Source organism: Geotrypetes seraphini, chromosome 2, assembly GCF_902459505.1.
Source record: "Geotrypetes seraphini chromosome 2, aGeoSer1.1, whole genome shotgun sequence".
Lineage (NCBI taxonomy): Eukaryota > Metazoa > Chordata > Amphibia > Gymnophiona > Dermophiidae > Geotrypetes > Geotrypetes seraphini.
The window spans coordinates 233133327-233159252 of NC_047085.1; the positions used below are offsets into that span (position 1 = coordinate 233133327).

Here is a 25926-nt window from a genome sequence, read left to right on the forward strand (position 1 = left end):
GGGTCTCAACTTATATTCAGATCGACTTATATTCGAGTATATACAGTATGTGTAAGCTTAAAATCTTTTGGTGCCCCTCAGAGCTATCTTTCATTCATGCTGTAGTCCATCAAAAAGGTTGGAGACCACTGTTTTAACATATATTCTGCTATAACTACAAAAAATAAAGAGGACTGTATATAAAAGCTATTTGTAAAACAAAGATTAAAATTTAAAATGAGGTTTCTGGTTTTATTATATGGAGATGACAAAGAGAATGTATTTGTTTTATGGAAGATATTATTGTATATGATTTGTCTGTCTGCTTTAATACTGTGATTGTATTTTTGTAAACTGCCTAGGTATAGGCGGGTAAGAAATTTTTAAAATTAAATAAAATAAATAAATGAATGAATGAATAAAATTCAGATATGGTAGGTAAAATGGGTGGTAATATATAACAAAGAAAGGGGGAAAGTAGTATGAAGATGTAAATGAAAAAAAAGCTGTAAGACTAAAGAAAAATTTAAAATATAAAATTTAATACACATACTTGGCATTCTTGGCTTGATTGTGGGCCTGGCAATCATCCTGATATCTGGATAACTGATCTGGCATGACAGTGCTGACAGCCAATTTCAACCTCTGCAAGGGTTCTCTCAAACGATCATCCTAGATAAGGAAACATATCAGAGAACCCTTTATTAACTTTTTAAAGAAAGCTTAGGTTCTAGGACATCTTTTTTCTTGTAGATGTGTCTACTGGTTCTGAACACTAGGGGCTCCTTTTACTAAGCCGCGTTAGGGCTTTAATGTGTGGAATAGCATTGCTGCGCGTGCTAGACCTTAAAACCAGCATTGAGCTGGCATTAGTTCTAGAAGCGTAGCATGCAGCAATTTCCTGCGTGCGCTAAAAACGCTAGCGCACCTTAGTAAAAGGAGCCCTAGGTCTTGCATCTGAACCAGCAATTTGCTTGTAGAAAACTGTTAATCATGTTTTCCAACTCCACCTCCTTCCTAGGGAACTGCTTTAGCCCCCTCAGTTTCTACAAAAGCAATCAAGTAGCAGTGTAATAAAAGATATAAAAGAAGAATGAAAATTGAAAAATCTCCAACAGTACAATTTTGTTTTGCTTTGTAAGAAACATAAGAAATAACAAATAATAAATGAAAGCAGGTGTACCAAGCAAGAAGTCACTACTTAAATTTGTTACAAATTTATGGCACCCCAAAGATGAAGCCAAAAATGAGAAAATTTTTGGCCAACTTTGGCATTAGAAGAGCATTTAGCCTAGACTTTTGAAACTCAAAGCTTATTAAGTACAAAAAGTTGTACATGTAGATTAAATTTTAGGCTGATGTTAGCAATACTCTGTGTACAGGAGGCCCTTGTAGTTGCCCATTTGTTTCATATGACACGCACAAAAATTTTAAGGCCTCTACTTAGGCACCTCTTACTACATGAATTTCAGGTTTTAGGGGCTGATACTTTGCATGGCTTAATGCCATAAGTTAGGGTACCTACATGCCAAGTTTCATTAAAATTGAAGATGGTAAGGTGGGGACCATTTGTACAGTTGACATGGACTGGATCCATTATAACATTCAAAGTTGTGCAACCAGCACCAAATATTTATAGAGCTCGTAGTTACTCGCATGACCTGCTAACAAGCAGAGACTTAAACCAGACTGTATGGTCATGATGATTTGCCTATTGTCACAAGTCCGGCACTAATACCAGCCTTGTGTCAGTCATATCTATCAAACACACACATTTAAAGACAACATGAGCTGATCAGTGTAGGTCTGAAACCCAATTATCTGAAATGAACCCCTATCCTAAGATAGAGAGAGAGTCAGGGGCTGAGCAAGACACTGTACCATTCAAGAACAGATTACAGTGGTGCCTCGCATAACGAACGCCTCACACAACGAACGCTGCACACAACGAACTTCATGTCTTGATTCACACAACGAACTTCGTTTCACACAACGAACTTCACACAACGAACTTCGTTTCACACAACGAACTTCGTTTCACACAACGAAGTCGCCCGAGCTGCCGATGTATTGCATCCTTCCGCGCAGGCACTGCAGGCAGTCGTTAGTCACTGCGCTTAACTGCCCTCTCTCACTGTATACAGTCGTCCTTTTAAGATAAACTCAATATTTTTTATATATCATGGCTTCTAAAAAAAGCAGGAAGGTGATTTCTGTTGAAATGAAACGGGAAATAATTAGAAGGAGTGAATGTGGGGTAAAACAGTGTGACCTCGTTAAAGAGTTTGGCCTCAGCAAGACCACCATTTTCACCATTTTGACAAATTTATCTTTTTTTATGTCATCTTAGCATATTTTATGCTGCAGAACGAATTATTTTTTTTAACATGTATTGTTATGGGAAAACGCATTTCACATAACGAACTTTTCGCATAACAAACTTGCTCCTGGAACGAATTAAGTTCGTTGTGTGAGGCACCACTGTATCTAGTAACTAGCCAGAGAATACCCACCGAAAATCAACTAGAAAACAGGGCTTGCCCCCTGAAATTCCAACCTTATGAGATTGCTGGCTAAGTAGGGGAAGAGTTCAGCAGCAGAGCTGCAGCCCTCCTCCATGCAGAGCTGGGCAGGGCACTTGCACACACACAGGCATGTTCAAGACTGGGAGCTTCAGTCAGAGAGTGAGCAGGCTGAGGGAACAGACTCTTGGGGAAGCACCTGATACAGCACAGCCAGAGGACATTGTCTGTGCTGCCAGAGAAAGAGAATTTTATTGAGCCAATAGAGATTATGAGCACTAATGAGCAGGACTGTGAGTCCATGGAAGTGAGCTAATCCTTTTTGGTTTAAAAGTTCTTTTTTTTTTACTGCTGTCCTGAGACAGTGCAGAGTTTTTTGAAGCAGAATTTTTGACACCAGGACTGTGAGAATTGTGTGAGCTAGTGAAGCTGGGTGTGTCTCAGAAGGACTAAAGTTTGTTCGTTGTGAAAGTTTTATTTTTCCTTCCTTTTTGAAGATTATTTTTCCTGTGTGCAGTGGCAGAACAAGCAGGGCCTGCAAGTCTGTGAATATGACAGAAGGAAGGACTGAACCAGGGCAAGTAAATGAATGGTTGTTTAACTGAAAGTTTTTGCATTCTTCTCTTTCATACGATACACTCAGGAAGCAATAGAAAATCTGGGGGAGAATTCACCAGTCATCATAGGTGTGGGAATTTGGTGAGCATTTGTGAACTGCTAACTTAAGGTGGATTTGCTAATTCATCCTCCACCAGCTCACAGTACCGTGTTTCACCGAAAATAAGCCCTAGCATGATTTTCGGAGTAGGTCTTAATAAGCCCTAGTTGGGATTCACCGGCAGCGCTACCCCCTCCCTCCCTGCAGCTATCCTTCCCTCCCATCTGAACCGATAATCGTGAGTGAGCCCTACATACCGGTACCTCCCTCCAAATCAGCGTTGGGCTGGCAGCACTCTAAATAGGCTGCTTCGGTCTTGTCTGACGGTGAATTCTCTCTGCTGTGTTACTGATGACTTTTCAATGCTTCTCTAGAATTGGGAATGATAGCGGAGGACTGGAGAAGGGCGGTTACTGTCCCTCTCCACAAAAGTGGAAGTAAGAAAGAAGTAGGGAACTAAAGGCCAGTAAATCTGACTTCTGCGGTAAATAAAATAATGGAAACGCTTTTAAAACAGAGAATAGTGACGTTTCTGGAATCCAGTGGCTTACAGGCAACATGGATTCACTAGAGACAGATCTTGTTAGACAAATCTGATCAATTTCTTTGACTGGGTGATCAGAGAATTGGATAGAGCAAGTACACTAAATACGGTATATTTAGATTTTAGCAAAGTTTTTGATGATGTTCCATACAAGCATCTAATAAATAAACTGAGTGCCCTCGGAATGGGCCCTAAAGTGACAGACTGGGTCCAGAACTGATTGAGTGGAAGGCGACAGAGGGTAGTGGTCAATGAAGATCTCTTTGAGGAAAGGGATGCTACCAGTAGTGTACCTCAAGATTTGGTTCTTAGGACAGTTCTTTTTAATATTTTTGTAAGCAATATTGCTGAAGGGCTGTCAGGTAGTGAAGCTTGAAAAACGGTCTGAAATTTAGCAGCTAAGATTTAATGCTAAGAAAGGTAAGGTCATGCATTTGGGCTGCAAAAACCAAGGAAATAGTACAGTTTTGGACAGGGGTGTCAAATGTCAGTCCTCGAGGGCCACAATCCAATCAGGTTTTCAGGATTTTCCCAATGAATATGCATGAGATATTTGCATGCATTGCTTTCATTGTATGCTAATAGTTCTCATGCATATTCATTGGGGAAATCCTGAAAACCCGACTGGATTGCAGCCCTTAAGGACAAACATTTGACACCGCTGGTTTAGTGGGTGAAGAGCTTTTATGCATGAAAGAGGAGCGGGACTAGGGAGTGATAGTATGTGATGATCTTAAGTTGGCCAAATAGGTCAAAAAGTTGACGGTGAAAGCTAGAAGGATGTTAGGGTGCATAGGAAGAGGTATGGTCAGTAAGAAAAAGGAAGTATTGATGCCCCTGTATAAGACTCTGGTGAGACCTCATTTAGAAAATTGTGTACAATTCTGGAGATTGCACCTTCAAAAAGATATAAACAGGATGGAGTCAGTCCAAAGGAAGGCTACAAAAATGGTCAGTGGTCTTCGTCATAAGGCATATTGGGACAGACTTAAAGGTCTCAATATGTATACTTTGGAGGAAAGGCGGGAGAGAGGTGATATGATAGAGATGTTTAAATAGCTATGTGACATAAATACACGAGGCGAGTCTCTTTCAATTGAAAGAAAACTTCAGAGTGAGAGGGCATAAAATGAGGTTAAGAGGCAATAGTCTCAGGAGAAATCTATGAAAATACCTTTTTACAGAAAAGGTGGTAGATGTGTTAAATAGTATCCCAGTAGAGGTAGTGGAAACAAAGACTATGTCTGAATTCAAGAAAGCATGGAACAGGTACGTGGGATTTCTTAGGGAGAAGAAGAGATAATGAATGCTGTGGATGGGCCATTTGGCTTTTATTTGTCATCATGTTTTTATGTTTCTATCACAGCTTTGTAAAAGGGGCTGTGGAAGCCATAGCATGACCCATTTACAGGTAAGGGTATCTAATATATCACCTTTCTATAGGGACTAAAATACAAGAAAACAGTCTCCAAGAGATACAAGGGGGTGCTGAAAAGTTCTCAGCCCAATCAAGAAGGAAATGACGTGGAGCAATGAAACTTATAAGTTATTCCACATGTTCACCCCTAAGTTCAACACACTTGGCACATCGTGTCTGAAGTTTCTGTAACCCTTTCAAAAAATACTCTGATGTTTGGCCACTGAAATACTACTCCACTGCTGCAATCACCTTTGAGTCACTCGAAAATTGTTGCCCTTTCAAACTCTTTAAGGTTTGGAAACAGAAAACAGTTAGAGGGAGCGAGAACTAGTGAGTAGGGTGGATGGTCTATGCACTGAAACCCTGTCAAAACATCCACCATTTTGCTAGCCTTGTGAGCAGGTGCATTGTCTTGCAAAATGAGAACTCCTTTCCATAGCTTCCCTCTCCTTTTTTCTTTCAATACCTCCTTTAATTGGCACAGCAAGTTACAGTAGTATTCTGCATTAACTGTTCGGCCCCTTGGAAGAAAGTCATTTCAACACCTTCCTGATTCCAAAACACTATGGCCATGATCTTTCCTGCTGGGTCTTGAATTTTCTTGGCCTTGGAGAACCCGAGTGCCACCATTTCATGGATTGTTGTTTTGTCTCAGGATCATAGTGGTGTAATCATGTTTTATCAACTGTAACTAGTCGTTTCAAAAAGTTGGCATCAGCTCACTGAAAATACTGCAAAATCAACTTGGAAGTGTCTAAACAATGTTGTTTCTCGTCAGCATTCAAACATTTGGACACCCGCTTGCCTTGACAGCATATCCAGCTGCTTGTGGATTATATACCCAACATGTTCCCTGGATATCTTTATTTTTATTTATTTTTTAGATTTCTATCCCATTCTCCCGGGAGCTCAGAATGGGTTACGATTGACATTCACAATAACGTTACAGGACAATAAAATTATAAGCATTCGAAGAAGAGACAGGTGAGAAGACAGAGAGAGAAGGGGAGGGGGAGCAAGGAGAGCACAGGAAGAGAAGAGGAGGGGAGAGATGGGGAAGCGGGAGGGGAGCAAGGAGTTAAAGGAAGGAGAGAAAGGAACAGGAGAGGGGGAGGAGAGAAAGAGATAAGGAAGGGGCGCTAGGAGGAGGTTGCCTGTTAGCACTGTTCAGTTGAAGAGATGAATCTTCAGCATTTTCTGGAAGGTCATCAGCGAGTCTTGTGATCTTATCTGGACAGGCAATTGGTTCCAAAGACGGGGGATGAAGTGGCTGGATGAGCGATTATGAGCTGCTTCCATTTGGAGGGATCTTCCTGCAGGGATGGAAAAATTATATTCTTACCTGTTAATTTTCTTTCCTTTAGATGCAGCAGATGAATCCAGAGACAAGTGGATAACATACATCTACCAGCAAGTGGAGATAGAGAACTGATTCGCAGGTGTATATCTTGGATAGAACCCCTCATGGCCAATTAGTATCACTCTTTGCCCAAGCATAAGGAACAATGCAGCTGCATATCAGAAAACTTCTTTCCCATAAGTAAAAAGAATACCACCAACCTAAACCAAAAACTGAGCTCACCTGCGAGCGCAGCCACAGCAAAAATCCACACTGGGTGGGGCTCTGGATTCATCTGCTGCGTCTAAAGGAAAGGAAATTAACAGGTAAGAACATAATTTTTCCTTCCTTAGCGCCGGCAGCAGATATATCCAGACACTTGTGGGATGTACCAAAGCAAACTTCAAACTGGGTGGGACGTACATGCCGCCTCTGCAATGACCGAAACACCAAAGGATTCATCCGCTCGCTCCGCCACATCCTAGCGGTAATGTTTAGAAAACATGTTCAAGGACGACCAAGTGGCAACCCTACAAATCCCCTCCAGAGAAAATCCCATGGACTCGACCCAAGACGTAGCCAATCACCCTGGTCAAGTGAGCATGGAGAGCCTCCAGCATACGCTTGCCTGCCACCAAATAAGTGGAAGCAATAGCCTCCTGGACCCAATCAGCCACCGAGGCCTTGGAAGCTGCCAGACCCTTTCTAGGACCTGAAAAGAGCACAAAAAGGTGATCAACGTCAAAAATCATTAGTAACCTAAAGATATTGCAAGAACACCCTGCGCACATTCAGCAAATGCAAAAAATGAAACCGTGATCCCCAATCCTCTTCCCTGAATGAAGGAAGAGGGACTGATTGACATGAAAAGGCAAAACAACCTTAGGAAGAAACGAAGGAACCGTCCAAATCAAAACCCCCGACTCTGAGAAACGCAAGAACAGATCCCTGCAGGACAATGCCTGCAACTCTGACACCCGCCTAGTAGACACCAGAGCTACCAGAAAAATTACCTTCAAGGTAACATCCTTGAGCATCGTGCTACTCAAAGGTTCAAAAGGAGCCCCTAGCAAACCCCCAAGAACCACCTTCAAATTCCAATCCGGACATGGTCTCTGCAAAAGTAGCCGAATGAGGTTCAACCCCTTAAGAAATCGACCCACATCTAGCTGAGACTCTAAAGAAGAATTCATTGTTTCATAGTTTATTTAAAATTTGATTACATGCCTTGTCACCTATTCTGAAAAAAGCCGATCTCGACCCCTCCCTACCATCAAACTACCGTCCCATAGCAAATATCCCTCTACTTACCAAACTTCTAGAAACCATAGTTGCTACCCAGCTCTCCTCCTATCTCGAGAGATTCTCCATTCTTCACCCCTACCAACATGGCTTCAGACCCTGCTTTAGCACTGAATCCCTCCTAGTTTCCCTAATTTCAAAGGTACAACAACTACACTCACGTAACAAATTCACTGTCCTACTACAATTCGATCTTTCCGCTGCTTTTGATGTCTTCCATCACGACATACTACTTTACCAACTTTCCGAGATTGGAATCGACTCCACCGTCCTAATGTGGTTCTCAAACTTCTTACGCTCCCGTTCCTACACCGTCAACACAAATGGCACCATGTCCACTCCTTGGACTCCATCTTGCGGTGTCCCTCAAGGATCACCCCTTTCCCCTATTCTCTTTAACATCTACATGTCCTCCCTGAAACTCTTTCAACTATCCCCCCTGGAAACAATCTACACTTATGCAGATGACATCCTTGTCCTCCTTGAGACTGACCAGAACCTCACCAACCTCCACGAAAACATTACAGCTTGCATAATGAGACTCCGTGCCTGGTCCCTCTCGGTACAGATGAAACTAAACGAATCTAAAACAAAACTACTCTGGCTCGGCCCAAAATTCGAACACCTGCCCACACTTTTCACACTACCCACAGGCGATACACTACAGCTTGAGTTCTCATGCAAGGTCCTTGGTATCACTATCGATTCCTCTCTCTCCCTCAATGACCACCTCAACTCCTTGGCAAAATCATGCTTTTTCAGCCTTCACATGCTGAGGAAAGCTAGATCCTACTTCAGCCAACAACACTTTGCCATCCTTGTCCAATCCATCATCCTCTCCAAACTAGATTACTGCAACGCCATCTACTTAAATCTATAAAAAAAAAGTACTCTAAGACTCCAGCTAATCCAGAATACTGCAGCCAAACTGATCTTCTCAAAACGCAAGTCTGACCATGCCTCCCCACTCCTTGCCAAACTTCATTGGCTCCCAATAATCTCCAGAATCCATTTCAAATGTTCCTGCCTGGCTTTCAAGATCATTCACGGAATCCTGCCTCCTCTTATCCCACTGTCTTTCAACTCCTCCAGTCCCGACTCCTCCAGAACTGCCCAAAGGCTTAAACTAGCCTTCCCCTCTCCACGCGGCATCCACTATTCAGGCAAACTGGGAAAATCCCTTCTCTTCAAAATCACAGGTCTTTGGAACGACCTCACCACCCCGCTGCGGAACCTGAGCTCCCTTCAGTTATTCCGCAAACAACTGAAAACCTGGCTTTTCAGCAAATTGTAGCTCTATCCTTCCCCCCTTTCTCTCCCCCCTTCTACACATAAGTTCATGTAATCCTTTTTCTTCTTCTCTACCCACTATTTTAAGTTCTTGTAAACCGTGTCGAGCTCCATTCTCATGGAGATGATGCGGTATATAAACTTAAGGTTTAGATTAGATTAGATTAGATCAAGATTCTAGGCGAAAGTACAATATTGATAAAAATAATAGGGGTACAATAGTTTAAAACAGATATCTTCAAACTAAAGACAAACCATACAGATTATACATGGAAAGGAAGAGAATTGTAGGCTAGCCCTTTGGAAACTCCATCTTGCAAGAAAGAAAGAAAGAATGTACTCATGTGCTCCCCGGCGACTGAAAGGCAAAGGAAAGTTTCCTGCATTGCAGCGCACAGCAACTGTGCTGGAAACCTAGCTCGTGTTTTTTTCAATATGGGAACGAAGACGATCTCCGAACCAAAGCACTCCTTTTTCTCCATGGGCGGGGAGGTTGGGGAAGGGACCTGGGGAGCCCAGGTCCTGTCCCCAAAGTCGGCTCCATCTGGCCAACACCCCTAAACTCTACTGAGGCCGAAGCAACAGGAGCGTATAGCCTTTCAATTCCAGGAGCTGAAGCCAGGAGCTAGAAAAATAGCAGCCATCTAACCTACTGGAGATAAAGCCAGGAGGAGTTCCATCCAAGATATACACCTGCAAATCAGTTCTCTATCTCCACCTGCTGGTAGATGTGTGCTATCTACTAGTCTCTGGATTCATCTGCTGCCAGCGCTAAGGAAGTATAATCGTTTCTTGGCTTCAGAACAAAGTGGGCGGGTGGTAGTGTATTGAGGGATTTAGGATGTGATATAGGCAGGGGTGATGAAGTAGAATCTCTTGTAGGCCATAACAGGGGCTTTGTTAACTGGTAGCCAGTGTTCTAAATGGAGGGCTGGGGAGACGGGTGTCGTGGTAATCAAAGTCATATAAGAGGTGGATCACAGAGTTCTGTACTCGCTGGAGGCGCTTGAGTTCTTTGACGGTGATTCCATTGAAGATGGAGTTACAATAGTCCATTCTGGAGAGCACATAGGTGTAGCGGAGTTGGACTAGGACAGGTTTAGTGCTATTCGGTTTGATTCTTTTTAGCTGGCGTAGATAGGAGACAGAGACCACTGTAGTATCTCAGCAACTGTTTTAGCCAATATTTGTTGATCTGCCAAAATCATGTCATGGACATGGTCAACAATTTCAGGAGTTGACATCATTTGAGGCCTCCTAGATCTTGCTGCATCTTCGGTCTCAAAATCACCATGCTGAAAGTTTGCACACCACTTCTTTGCTGTGGAGTATGATGGACATTTGTCACTCAATGTTTGTTTCATACATTCATGGATTTCCTTTGGAATTTTCTTCTAAAGGAATAGGAACTTCATGACTGCTCGGAATTACACACTTTTCACTGACATGGTTCAATCAATGATCTGAAACAATATCATAACACAGCATTATGATTCTGCAAATTAGCACTTTGCAAAATAAAATAACTCTTCAGCTACAGTGACAAAATAACTCTCAGAATTTAGGAAGTTGGTTGGGTTGAGAACTTTTCGGCACCCCTCATACAATTCTAGCAAAAAGTTTAGAAGAAAATAATTCCATGATCAATGTATAAACAGTGGGCAAAAAAAAAATTTTGAAGTCTGCAAATTCCTTGCTTTTATGCCATTTTGCTTAGGTTCAGTATTGTACACAAATCTGGACAGACGCCAAGCAGGCTACCTTCTCTAAAGTTTACAGGACAAATAAACCACCACAAAGATCCTTAACTGGACTACAGTAAGGTTTTGCAGTTACTGAACATTAATTGCCAATATTAATGTGTGGTAACAGCAAAACCTCTGTGTTAAGTGTTATGGCACTCCCAGTATTTTGGGGAGGGCTGCTATGCCACTAGCACAGAGTATAAAATAAGAAGGTCACAGCGCATCATTCACTGCTCAGTAGTTAGCAAGTAATGCAGTTGGCTACATCTTTGGAGGGGTATCAACTGCTCTATATTAGCTACTGAATTAACTGTAATGCAAAGTCTCCACCCATTCCAAAGCCCCAGTCCACTCTTTCTAAAGCTATTTAATGTGGGAATTTGCACAACCTAATTCCCACATTAAACAACTAATGCAGCTAAATACAGCCTAAAGTTTTTCTGGAACAATAAAATCAGTCCAGTTCAGCTTGCCCATCACAGGGTTACCAGACATCCGGATTTCTCCGGACATGTCCTCCTTTTCCAGGACATGTTTGGAGGTCTGGATGGCAAAACCCAGCACTTTGTCCAGGTTTTGAAAAGCTTTGCAGGTAGCAGCGACATCGAGATGGCATCTGTATATGTGTCATTGCATCACACCAGTGTATGCACAGATGCCCTCCTGACAAGCAACCAGGTTGAGAGGGCGGGACTGGGGGGGCAGAACAGGGTGGAACTGGGGGCGGAACAGGGCATGAATCGGGCGGGGCCATGGGTTCAGATTTTCGTTCCCAAAAATCTGGTAACCCTAGGTATATATATCTTTTGAAGTTAAAATATAAATAAATCAAGCAAAGTTTATTACTGATTTACAGGACATTTTTGTCCACAATGTTTGGCAAGACATAATGATTCAGAAACGTTGTATCATCCAAAGTTTCTCAATTCAAGTAACTTGAAGTATTCTAAAACTTATAGTGTGCTGGATTATTTTTGGGAGTAATAATTATGATAAAATTTAAAAGTGATTTGAAATGGGAAGGAGATAATAGAGAATGGGGAGGAAGGGTAAGGAAAGCAGGAGGAAGAAGATGGGGAACATATCTCAAGAAAGAGGAGCAGAAGAATAGGAACAGCAGCAAAAATAAAAAAACAGGGAAGAAAAAGATGAAAGGCAGGGTTAGGAAATCAAATAAATCCTACCTCCTGATTCTATCTCACTCATACTACCCTCCTTACACCCTTCCACTAACTCTCACAAACTAATTTTAAACCTCTCCCCCTGTATGAATTGCAATTCTTACTCATTGACTGCAAAGGAGGCATGACATGAGATACCGGGACAGATAGGGAAAATGCTTGAGTACCTGATTGTAAAACCGCTTAGATAACCTTGATAGGTGGTATATAAAAACCTAATAAACTTGAAACTACTGCTGCTGACATCATCCTATTGCTAGGCTAATATCAGTGTGGTACAGAGAAGGTAAACACAAGGGGTTCTACCACCACCACTATTCAAGTTTGACCCAGTCCTTAGACTCCATCAGTGACTACAGAAAACAGAGAGTTGGGTAGCAAGGTCCGTACTATGCTGCTCTTCTTGCAGCACCACAGGAGACCCAGAGATTTCTCAAATGAGAATACACTGGGAAACCCTACTGCTGTCACAAATTCCCCATCCCAAAGTTACCCAAAGAAAGACAAAAAAAGGTTAAAATATGTACTATTTGAATAAATTTTTTAAGCATATTTTTGTTCTAAAACTCCAAATCTAAAGAGATTAAATACTAACAGTATTTTAAGATAAAAATCTAATCTCAGAACTTTAGACATACTAATCCAACTTTCTGAACAAAATAGAACCCTGCATATTAACTTAGGGCTAGATTCACTAACCTGACTCTCCATGCCTGATCTGTGCAGGCTCGACCAATTCACCAAACAAAAAAATTAAAATGAGGGCGATCGGAGTAACGCCCCCCCTCCAACCGCACAGATTGCTAGTGTATGATCCTGACGCATGCGCAGACCATCTGTAGATGGTCTATGCATGCGTCTAAGAGCCGTGTCTTTTTTTTTTTTTTTTTTTAACTTTTACTAGCCCAGCGAGCTCTTGGTTTTAACCCACTTTAAACCCGTGGGTTAAAACCACAGGTTCACATTGCGGGGGAAGGCCAGGGCAGCGCTTGGGGCAGAGAGCTGCATAGGAGATTTGGGCAGAGCAGGGCGGCAGGAGAAAAAGGCAGAGAGTCAGGGCTTAAGGAGCAGGAGAACAGATTCAGAGGCAGAGAAAAAGGAAGAGACTTGGGGCTTAAGGAGCAGGAGAGCAGATTCGAGGCAGAGCAGGGCAGCTAGAGAAAATCACAGCAGAGAGTTGGGATAGAGAGAACAGGAGACCTTAGAAGACCGGACGGAAGTTACGTGGAAACAGATTCCGATAAAGCCGAACTACTGAATGAATACTTCTGCTCAGTCTTCACCTGTGAGGCACCGGGACACGGTCCCCAGTTGAAGGCAACACAAAGCACAGAAGACCCGTTTCAGAATTTTGAGTTCACACCAGGTGAAGTTTACAGTGAACTGGCAAGACTCAAGGTGAACAAAGCCATGGGACCAGACAATTTGCACCCAAGAATGCTCAGAGAATTGAGCGATGTCCTGACGAAACCGTTGGCTGAGCTATTCAATCTCTCCCTAAGTAAGGGGAAAGTTCCCCTGGACTGGAAATTAGCTAATGTCGTTCCTCTGCATAAAAAGGGTTGCAGGGCAGAGGCTGCAAATTATAGACCGGTGAGTCTCGCATCAATAGTGTGCAAACTCATGGAAACACTAATTAAAAGCAAATTGGACACGATCTTGAATGAAGGGAATCTTCGGGATCCCAGTCAGCATGGATTCACCAAGGGTAGGTCCTGCCAATCCAATCTCATCAGCTTCTTTGACTGGGTAACAAGAAAGTTGGACTTGGGAGAGTCTTTGGACGTCGTTTACCTGGACTTCAGGAAAGCTTTTGACAGTGTCCCACACCGCAGGCTGCTAAGCAAGATGGAATCGATGGGGTTAGGAGAGACACTAACTGCATGGGTCAATGATTGGCTGAGTGGCAGACTTCAGAAGGTGGTGGTTAATGGTACCCTCTCTAAAACATCGGAGGTGACCAGTGGAGTGCCGCAGGGCTCGGTCCTGGGTCCACTCCTTTTCAACATATTCATAGGGGATCTGACTCAAGGGCTTCAAGGTAAAATAACACTATTCGCCGATGACGCCAAACTATGTAATATAGTAAGTGAATGCAGTTTACAGAATTATATGGCGCAGGACCTGCTTACATTGGAAAGTTGGTCCTCAACCTGGCAGCTAGGCTTCAATGCTAAGAAATGTAAGGTCATGCACCTCGGAAGCGGAAATCCATGCAGGACGTACTTGTTGAACGGAGAAACTAACTAGGACTTCAGCAGAACGAGATTTAGGAGTAATCATCAGTGCAGACGTGAAAACTGCCAATCAAGTGGAGAAGGCTTCATCTAAGGCAAGGCAGATATTGGGTTGTATCAATAGAAGTTTCGTCAGCCGAAAGCCTGAAGTCATAATGCCGTTGTACAGGGCCATGGTGAGACCTCATCTGGAGTACTGTGTGCAATTCTGGAGGCCACATTACAGTAAAGATGTGCGCAGAATTGAATCGGTTCGACGGACGGCCACCAGGATGATCTCGGGGCTCAAGGGTCTCTCGTATGAAGAGAGACTGAACAAATTGCAGCTCTACACTTTTGAGGAACGTAGGAAGAGGGGAGACATGATCAAAACATTTAAGTACCTCAAGGGACGTGTCGAAGTGGAAGATGATATTTTCTTTCTCAAGGGACCCTCGACCACAAGAGGGCACCCGCTCAAACTCAGGGGCGGAAAATTTCATGGCGACACCAGAAAGTATTTCTTCACAGAGAGAGTGGTTGATCATTGGAACAAGCTTCCAGTGCAGGTGATCGAGGCAGACAGCGTGCCAGACTTTAAGAATAAATGGGATACCCATGTGGGATCCCTACGAGGGTCAAGATAAGGAAATTGGGTCATTAGGGCATAGACAGGGGGTGGGAAAGCAGAGTGGGCACACTTACCACCTCTACCTCAAAGAATAAAACAACCCAGGAACAAATGGGTCACAGTAGGCTCAGGAAGACTGCGACATGTAACACAGAAACATCCACCTTCACTAATATTACCTCTACAGAATTCCTTCGCTCCACTAGTGCACTGCGATACTCAGGAAAACAGAAGGGAGGTGGGACTGGAACCAATGAAGGAAACTCAAGAGAACAAGAGCACCCTAAGTACAAATAAAAAAGCCAAAAACAGAAAACTATTACTATTGGGAGATTCCATCATCAGAGGCATTAACCTTGGAACACAGGGCGAGGAGTCCAAAATAGTGAAATGTCTTCCAGGATCCTCAGCTACCAGGAGTTCCAGGCAAATACTGACTATAATTAAGGAAGAAACTAAGGATTTTAACACTGATGTTGTTATCCATCTGGGAACAAATGACCTGGCCAACAACTCCACACTTGCAGCACAGAAAGCTTTTCGGGAGCTTGATGAGGGCGTGAAACCTTTTGTAAATACTTTAGCTTTTTCTGAAATACTGCCTGCATATGGAAAAGGAGAGCAAAGAATGAAAAACACAGAGGACTTTAATAGATGGCTCAGAGCCTGGTGTCATCAAGAAGGCTTCAGGTACATAGGAGGATGGGGAAATACATGGAAGGACAAGAAGCTATATTGCACTGATGGGCTACATATTACTACAGCAGGAAAAAGAAACCTTGCAGAGAAATTTAGACAATATTTTTCTAGGCATTTAAACTAGAAGGTGGGGGTGGTGTATGTACGAAGGACAATTATAGAGACCACCCCCGGCAAAAGAAAAGATGTGATAGTAGTAAAGGCTGCAACATAAGCAATATCAGCAACTCATTTCTTAGTATTGCAACGGAAAGTGAAACGACACAAAAATCCATACGAAAAAGGAGATTATCGCTGAAAAATAGCTGGAAAGCGATGACCACAAATGCTCGCAGTCTAAGCAACAAAGTTCATGATCTGCAAGCCCTGATATTAGAGGCAGATCTAGATATTGTTGCTATCACAGAGACATGGTTCAGTGAATCACATGGATGGGATGCAAACATACCGGGATATAATCTTTTTAGGAAGGACAGAGATGGTCATAAAGGTGGAGGAGTAGCTCTCTATGTAAAGATCAATATCCAAGCGACCGAAATGCAAGGGACCTGGGGAGAGGAAGAAGCGATATGGATTGCTCTGAAAAGAGAAGATGGAACTTCTATCTACGTGGGTGTAGTCTACAGACCTCAGACTCAATCGCAGCAAATTGATAAGGATCTGATTGTGGATATCCAAAAGTTTGGAAGGAAAGAGGAGGTTCTGCTGTTGGGAGATTTCAACCTGCCGGATGCGGACTGGAATGTTCCGTCTGCGGAATCGGAAAGAAGTAGGGAGATTGTGGATGCCTTTCAAGAGGCTCTGCTCAGACAAATGGTGACGGAACCCACAAGGGAAAAAGCGATATTGGATCTGGTCCTCACAAATGGAGAGAGTATCTCTAATGTTCGAGTGGGTGCTCACCTGGGTAGTAGCGATCATCAAACGGTTTGGTTTGATATAACGGCTAAAGTGGAGAGCGGCCGCACGATACTTAAAGTCCTAGATTTCAAACGTACGGACTTTAATGCAATGGGAAAGTACCTGAAGAAAGAGCTGTTAGGATGGGAGGACATAAGAGAAGTGGAAAGACAGTGGTCTAAGCTGAAAGGAGCGATAAAAATGGCTACGGACCTTTATGTGAAGAAAATCAATAAAAACAAGAGAAAAAGGAAGCCGATATGGTTCTCCAACCTAGTGGCTGAGAAAATAAAGGCGAAAGAGTTGGCGTTCATGAAATATAAAAAAACCCAAGAAGAGGAGAGCAGAAAGGACTACAGGGTGAAACTGAAAGAAGCCAAGAGAGAGATACGTTTAGCGAAGGCACAGGCGGAAGAACAAATGGCTAAAAATGTAAAAAAGGGAGATAAAAATTTTTTCAGATATATTAGTGAAAGGAGGAAGATAAAAAATGGAATTGCTAGGCTAAAAGATGCTGGGAACAAATATGTGGAGAGTGATGAGGAGAAAGCAAATGTGCTAAACAAATACTTCTGTTCTGTGTTCACAGAAGAAAATCCTGGAGAAGGACCGAGATTGTCCGGCAAAGTTACACGAGAAAATGGAGTAGATTCTGCACCGTTCACGGAGGAGGGTGTTTATGAGCAACTTGAAAAACTGAAGGTGGACAAAGCGATGGGACCAGACGGGATCCATCCCAGGATACTAAGGGAACTCAGAGAGGTTCTGGCGAGACCTATTAAAGACTTGTTCAACAAATCTCTGGAGACGGGAGTGATTCCTGGGGATTGGAGGAGAGCGGATGTGGTCCCTATTCATAAAAGTGGTCACAGGGATGAAGCAGGAAACTACAGGCCGGTGAGCCTCACTTCAGTTGTTGGAAAAATAATGGAAGTGTTGCTGAAAGAAAGGATAGTGTATTTCCTTGAATCTAATGGGTTACAGGATCCGAGGCAACATGGCTTTACAAAAGGTAAATCGTGCCAAACGAACCTGATTGAATTTTTTGATTGGGTGACCAGAGAGCTGGATCAAGCACATATGCTAGATGTAATTTACTTGGATTTCAGCAAAGCCTTTGATACAGTTCCTCATAGGAGGCTGTTGAACAAACTTGAAGGGCTGAAGTTAGGACCCAAAGTGGTGAACTGGGTCAGAAACTGGCTATCGGACAGACGCCAGAGGGTGGTGGTTAATGGAAGTCGCTCGAAGGAAGGAAAGGTGACTAGTGGAGTCCCTCAGGGTTCGGTGCTGGGGCCAATCCTGTTCAATATGTATGTAAGTGACATTGCTGAAGGGCTAGAAGGAAAAGTGTGCCTTTTTGCAGATGATACCAAGATTTGTAACAGAGTAGACACCGAAGAGGGAGTGGAAAATATGAAAAAGGATCTGCAAAAGTTAGAGGAATGGTCTAATGCCTGGCAACTAAAATTCAATGCAAAGAAATGCAGAGTAATGCATTTGGGGATTAATAATAGGAAGGAACCGTATATGCTGGGAGGAGAGAAGCTGATATGCACGGACGGAGAGAGGGACCTTGGGGCGATAGTGTCCGAAGATCTAAAGGCGAAAAAACAGTGTGACAAGGCAGTGGCTGCTGCCAGAAGGATTCTGGGCTGTATAAAGAGAGGCGTAGTCAGTAGAAGGAAGAAGGTGTTGATGCCCCTGTACAGGTCATTGGTGAGGCCCCACTTGGAGTATTGTGTTCAGTTTTGGAGACCGTATCTGGCGAAAGACGTAAGAAGACTTGAGGCGGTCCAGAGGAGGGCGACGAAAATGATAGGAGGCTTGCGCCAGAAGACGTATGAGGAGAGACTGGAAGCCCTGAATATGTATACCCTAGAGGAAAGGAGAGACAGGGGAGATATGATTCAGACGTTCAAATACTTAAAGGGTATTAACGTAGAACAAAATCTTTTCCAGAGAAAGGAAAATGGTAAAACCAGAGGACATAATTTGAGGTTGAGGGGTGGTAGATTCAGGGGCAATGTTAGGAAATTCTACTTTACGGAGAGGGTGGTGGATGCCTGGAATGCGCTCCCGAGAGAGGTGGTGGAGAGTAAAACTGTGACTGAGTTCAAAGAAGCGTGGGATGAACACAGAAGATTTAGAATCAGAAAATAATATTAAAGATTGAACTAGGCCAGTTACTGGGCAGACTTGTACGGTCTGTGTCTGTGCATGGCCGTTTGGAGGAGGATGGGCTGGAGTAAGTCTTAACAGAGATTTTGGCAGTTGGAACTCAAGCACAGTACCGGGTAAAGCTTTGGATTCTCGCCCAGAAATAGCTAAGAAGAAAAAAAAATAAAAAAATTTAAATTGAATCAGGTTGGGCAGACTGGATGGACCATTCGGGTCTTTATCTGCCGTCATCTACTATGTTACTATGTTTGATGGGTTGTAGCCCTTTTCTGCCGTCATCTTCTATGTTTCTATGAGAGTCAGGGGCAGAAAGCTGGAAAGTCAAGGTAGACAGCAGGCAGAGCGGGAGATGGCAGTCTGAAAGCAGTGAACGACTGGTCCCCAGCAGTCGCTTGTTTGTGATCGGCCAGCCCAGTCGGTGTTGCAGGGTTTTTGTTTGTGAATTGTTGCCTGCCATCATTTCAATGCCGTCCCCCCTCATTTGCATGCGCGGATCGGAGTATGATTGGGACAGAGGTTAGTGAATCGGGTCGGAGGGAAATAGAGTCACAAACCGATTGGTACCCGATTGGTTTGCTTAGTGAACCTAGCCCTTAGTATAGTAAATTTTAGTACAGGAATAAAACTTCAAGAAATCTAGTGTCCTATATTTTGCAATGCAATTTGTTTTAACCTCTGAGTCTCCCATAGGAAATAAAGTTGCCAGTGAGTGACACTGCAGTACCTCTAGAAAACAAGTACCTCAAATATATGGGATTCATATTATCACCAACAAACTGGTAACTGATATTCACCATGAAATCATACTAACATTTGGGCCAATAAGGATGTTTATGTCCCTTCAAGGAAATAATATTACAGTTCACTTGTGAAATTTTAATATCACAAAGATCACCATATCTATTCTCATGAATTCACATGTTACAACTAAAGCTAACTCTGAAATAGATGTTTAGTTAACTCCCCAAAAACCAAAGTGGACCACTGTCAAAGATAAGATGCACATAGGTAACATAATGCTACCACTGAACCATATGAAGTAGTTTTGGTTTAGCTTGTGTCAAAATATGTACAAACCAAATAATGTATTGGAAAGTTTCCTCATCTTTCAGTGATACTTACAGTTCGGAGATCCCCAACACGCTGTTCCAAGGATTGGGGCAAACCTTCTGGGAGTGCAGGGACTTGCTTAGGAGACAGGACCTGAGATATGCTACTTGGCTGTGTAGCATTGCCATTCTCTCCTGGCTCTGAAAGAGGACTGCCATTTGAAGCATCCAACAACCGATCAAAGTCAATATCACCTAGCATCTCTAAAGCATTTTCAGCCTCCTGAAACAACTCTCGCTCACTGGTGCTCCCAAAGATGGAAAGAACTGGATCAGGGTCAAGATTCAAGTCAGGCATGTCATTTCCAGGGGCTGAGGGGGGCTTCTGTGAAGAAGTGATCACAGTCACAAGTGGAGGGTTTTGGCTGCTTTCTTTTTTCTTCAAGGCTTCCTTTTCTTTCTGAAATTTCCTGATCATGGCTGCAAGAGACAGTGAATCCTTGTACAGCTTCTTCTTCTTCTTTTCCGATTTGTGCAAGTTAAAGGCCATAACTCTGCAAAGAAAGACTTCAGTCTATTAACACAAAACATGATGTGCTCACTAACAAAAGTTCTTGAAGATCTTTAAGAAAAACCCTCTTTTTTCTCATATGCAGGTCAATTATTGCAAAGACATTCCCAATCTATGTTTTTGGCTAACATATATTCCTGTACATGCTATTTGGTTCAACTTGCTGCTTGCTTAGTGGCCAATAAAATAAGAGCAAAACAGTGTAGTGATGTGGTGAAAGATTTAAATATACAGTAAAACTTTGGATCGCAAGTAACTTGGTTTGCAAGACAAGCAAAACATTTGGTTAAATTTTAACTTGATATACAAGCAATGTCTTGCAATACAAGTACTTACAGTATACACACATCACAACTGAGCCGATGGCTCTTCTTCCTCTGACACCGCAAGAGTGTAGTGACTGTTCTAAACAAGCAAAGTTTTGCAATACGAGTACATACAGTATACACGCATCACATCATCATAACTGAGCCGATAGTTCTTCTCTCTCTGACGCTGTGAGAGTGTAGCGACTGTTCTAAATGAACAAAGTCTTGCAATACGAGTACATACAGTATACACACATCACATCATCACAACTGAGCCGATGGTTCTTCTTTCTCTGACGCTGCGGGAGTGTAGTGACTGTTCTATATGAGTGAGGTCTTGCAATACAAGTACGTATAGTATTTTGTATTTCAAGTTTTTGGGTTGTGTAACAAATCATCTGAGTTTCCATTATTTCCTATGGGGAAATTCGCTTTGATATACAAGTGCTTTAGATTACAAGCATGCTTCTGGAACTAATTATGCTCACAAACCAAGGTTTTACTCTATAGATATTATTTACAAAATGTAACAAACCTAGAGAATGAAGTTATTCACCTTTAATAGGTGTTTGCAGAAAACAGGAGAAAAGTCAATTATAGAACTGGTTGACATCATCCAACAGTGTATTCTAAGCAGAGGCTGACCCAATTTTTATTTTGTTTCATTCTGATTTGGCCCTATTTTGACCGAAAATGCTGATGGCATTTTCAGTTGAAGCTGAAACAACCCCATCCCCAAATAAAACTGCTGCCTAAATTCCACAACCCATATGTCCTCCCTGAGCCTACCTTAAGAGCTTTGGTGGTCTAGTGACCTAATTGGGGCAGGAGCAACTCCCGTTGCTCTTCCCCTGCCTGCCATCTCAGCAGACATTTTGACAGTGGAGATGGCAGGAGTGACCGAGGATTACTGCTATCCCAGTTAGGACCATAGACCACCAGGGGAGGGGAGGCTGGCCCTGTTTTGTGCCAATGGTGGGGAGTGGATGCTGTTGGGGGGGGGAGAGAAAAAAAAAAAAAAAAAGCTCAAGAGGATCCAGAAAGCCAAAAACAAAAAAACTAAGAAAAACGGAGCCAGAGTCAGTAAAAATGAAGAAACACAAATAAAAAGGAAAATTATGATTTAAAAAAAAAAAAAAAAGAGAAAAATGAAAGGAAAGCACCTAAAAACTGAAAAAATTTGACACATTGAGGAAAACACTGAAGAGACAGCTTTGCAGCTCTGCAGAAAACAATGAACTGATGGTCCCATGAGCTGACATCGGGCGGGAAGATAGCAGCATGAGAGCAGTATGGGTACTGTCTAAAGATTTAACGTGACAGTGCACTTGATAGTGCCTGTACCAGGTTCTTTGGATTTCACCTACATGTGAAAATATAATACCTACCTGTGCCTGTCTTCACTGTTTTCTATACATAGGTGCTATATATGCTGATGAAGAAGGCATACTAACAATTCTATAAGTATTGCCAAACACTTTTTACACTATTAGTTACCCTAGCTGTTTGGGGACTTTCATTTTCCGAGGCTTTTTCTCTTTCTCTGCTCCTTCTTCTTTCCGTTTTCTCTTCTTCATTGCACGTTCTTCTTCTTTTAATTTGGATACCTATGAAAAATACAGAAACCCAGATCAAAACATATCCAAAACCCAGGTCCCCAAAAAAAGCACAAAATAGATAAAATGATACATTTTACTTTTTGTTATCAGTGAACCTTTTCTCATACTTAAGTATTATACTGGCTGTTTGAAGGGGTTTTCCCATTATGTTCATGTGGATTAAAAAAACCCAAAAACTACTCCTCAGAATATGTTTTAAAATCTCTATGTCATTTAGGAAAGAGGTGATGTTGTAGATCACCCTTTATACCTTGTAACTAAGGCGTATCGATCAGTCTATATGGCCCTCAGAGATGCCACCCAGGGATCAATGTGATCATATCCCTTGGCTTCACACACCCTATCGTCATCGGGTCAATATCAAATGTGAAAATGATAAGCTTTTTTTTCTTTTTGCTTTTTACTTTTACTTATTTTACTCGTGTGTGTTAAACTCTCTTTGCTAATTTTAAAACAATAAATATGGCTAATGAGTTTAAGGTCGATACTTAGTGAAACTTAGATCGGGTGGCCAGCCGTGTAAAATTAACACAAAAGGGATAGTAGCCCTGAAGAAACCCCCTTTTTAGGGGTGAAACATGTTGGCATATGTATCCCTTACCAACAGCTACTAACCATCCCGGTGAAGCTAAGTATCGACCTTAAACTCATTAGCCATATTTATTGTTTTAAAATTAGCAAAGAGAGTTTAACACACACGAGTAAAATAAGTAAAAGTAAAAAGCAAAAAGAAAAAAAAGCTTATATCATTTTCACATTTGATATTGACCCGATGACGATAGGGTGTGTGAAGCCAAGGGATATGATCACATTGATCCCTGGGTGGCATCTCTGAGGGCCATATAGACTGATTGATACGCCTTAGTTACAAGGTATAAAGGGTGATCTACAACATCACCTTGGGTGAATAATTAATAGCACCTTGTAAAAGAATATTGTTCAAGCCTATTGTTCTTAATTTAGGAAAGAGGGGCATCTCAAATGAATGTTATTTTTCATGCATTTTATTATTTTATGCCACACTTAAATTTAAGAACTTAGTGCCATAACAGAAAACAATTAACAAACTGAGGTACAGAATGAAAACAATATTGTAATATAATAAATACATCCTATATAATAAAACCCTAAGGGTTTCGTGTTCCCTGCCGCCATGGTGTGTGATCCGTGACCGTGTTCCATTTTAGAACCCGGCGGCAGGGAACACTCTGGCTACTCCCCTCCTCCCGCCCTCACTCACCAACCGCTGCTGCTGGAGGAAGCTGCAGGCAAGCTCTCTCCCAGTGGCGCCAGAGCCGCATCATCGCCGCCCAGTACATCTGCCGATGCCGCTCTTCAAAGGAGCCTGGTGAGAATAGCGGCCACCTGTAACAAACTTCGCAGGCCGCTCAGCACCTCAGTAGCACGTTTCCTCTGACGCGTCAGAAGGAACTTGCTACTGAGGTGCATAGTGGCCTGCGAGGTTCGCTACAGCTGGCCGCTATCCTCACCAGGCTGCAAACAAACATGCTGGACAGGGTGAGCAGGTAAGGGGCGCTGATGGGTCGGGGAGCAGGGAAGAGGGACAGGGGGAGCACGGAAGAGGTGCTGATGGACGGGGGAACAGGAAAGAGGGACAGGGGGAGCACGAAAGAGGTGCTGATGGGCCGGGGAGCAGGGAAGAGGGACAGGGGGATCACGGAAGAGGTGTTGATGGACGAGGGAACAGGAAAGAGGCTGCAAACGAACATGCTGGACAGGGGGAGCAGGTAAGGGGCGCTGATGGACCGGGGAGCAGGGAAGAGGAACAGGGGGAGCACGGAAGAGGTGCTGCTGGACACGGGGGACATAAAAGGAAGCAAGAAGGGCTACTGCTGGACAGGGGGAGCTGGCAAGGGGTGGTGGTGGACAGCGGAGGAAAAAGAGACAGAAAGAAAGAAAGACGGACAGAAAGCAGCCAAGGAGAGAGAGAGAGAGAGAGAGAGAGAGAGAGAGAGAGAGAGAGAGAGAGAGAGAAAGATACATCTATTCTAGCACCCGTTAATGTAACGGGCTTAAACACTAATTACTGTATATTACATTAGGGATTCAATTCATTTTTTTACAAGTATTAACTGATTATCATATGTATTTAATTCAGCCAAAAAGGCTTATAATTGTTCCTCTGCACAGCTCCATATAAAAAACATGTCGTCAATAAATCTTCTCCATAATTGAACCTGTCCAAAATGAGATCTATTCAAATCTTGACATACATAGGCAGGTTATAGTGGGGGCCACTGTAGCTCCCATGGCTACATCCTTGGTTTGTATATAAAACTTATCCACAAATTGAAAATAGTTATACTGTACCACCAACTCAATTAAGTCACTAACCATTTTTTATTTAGTTATAGATAAATTTGTAAGACTGAGCTGAGCTGTTCCTGTACTAATGTAATGGAAACCGATTGAGGAACATTAGTATATAATGCGGTGACATCAGTTGATACCATGATGTCATCCTCTTTGATGTTATCAGAGCATTCATTTCTTGAGTGTGACAGATAAAAACAAAATAACATTTTTGGATATATTGGTTTCTAAAGAAGGTCAAAGAATATGCACCTCTCTACATCGAAAATCATCGATTGTATTCAGTTCTCCAATATCAAAGTTTTCACCCCAAACCACTCATGAACAGTATGCCAGTAGGTCAGTTTTTATATCTTAGAAGGATTTGTTCAAATGATAGGGACTTTAATTCTCAAGCTCTATTATTGTATGACAAGTTTATACAGAAAGGATATCCCAGATGAACTGTCAGAAGGACTTGGAAAAGAGCAAAATATTGCCATTGCGAATGGCTTATGCATTCAGTACCTTCAAAGCAAAACAAATCCCCAACATGCATTCTACCTTATTAATAGTGGTCAAATTCAACAAATTGTTAAAAAACATTGGCCCTTCTTGAAGGTCCATCAGAACTTAACTAATGCCCCTAAATTTGCTTTTTCTTGTAATTGTAATTTGGGTGAAATTTTACACCATAGGGGTTTTGATTGATTCTCCAAGACAGGCCAAGAACATCAAGCATGGGGACATTGTATATTGCAGTTACGTGCTCAGAAAAAGTGTTTAGACATTCCTCAGATGCATGGTCATCAATTCATGTTAAGAACTAACACCACCTGTGAATCTGAAGCTGTTGTGTATTGTATATCATGCCCTTGTGACAAATATTACATCAGTTATACTATTAGAAAAATCAAGATTTGCATTGCAGAACATGTTAGCAATATCCGCAGAAACCGCTTGCTAGCTCCGCTGGTTGCACATTGGAGTTAGTATAGTACTTCTTTGGTTGACCTTAAATACACTGTTTAGTTTCAAGCTTGCAATTTGGGTGTTTTGTCTAAATTCCTATTAGTAAAGGAACATAGATTCATATTTAAATGGCACACTTTAATATCCCAGGGACTTAATGCTGAATTTGACTGGTTCCAGCTGTGGCTCTTCCAGTCTCTTCTGTCAGTTCATAATTATGTCAGCGTGTAGAGTTCTATAAGAGTCAGGGATCAAATGCTAGCAAACGCATGCGCCTTCCCAGTCCACGCCTTGCCAGCTCGCCTGGTAATTGCAGCCACATTCAGGTATGATGGTTCACATTTTAGGTTTTTTATATTCATATGAGTTATAAGGTTTGAATGACTTGGTCAGCAACATTAGTCATGAACATTATTTTTGATTATTGTTTTGTAGTATCCCCTCCTGATGAAGGACACAAACTCGAGTCAGGAGGGTTGACTGTACA

At 42.4% G+C, this 25926-nt stretch overlaps 1 protein-coding gene across 3 annotated transcripts in view; it reads right to left on the minus strand.

The window, feature by feature from the left end:
- UBN2 (ubinuclein 2) overlaps positions 1–25926 on the minus strand; it is a 264565-nt gene that overhangs the window by 98008 nt on the left and 140631 nt on the right. For all 3 annotated transcript variants that reach the window (XM_033935206.1, XM_033935205.1, XM_033935204.1), the window contains exons 6-8: positions 22033–22142; positions 19730–20210; positions 533–651 (exon numbers count right to left, since the gene is read on the minus strand). In XM_033935206.1, coding sequence (XP_033791097.1) covers positions 533–651; positions 19730–20210; positions 22033–22142 — 710 coding nt within the window. The remainder of the gene's footprint in view (positions 1–532; positions 652–19729; positions 20211–22032; positions 22143–25926) is intronic.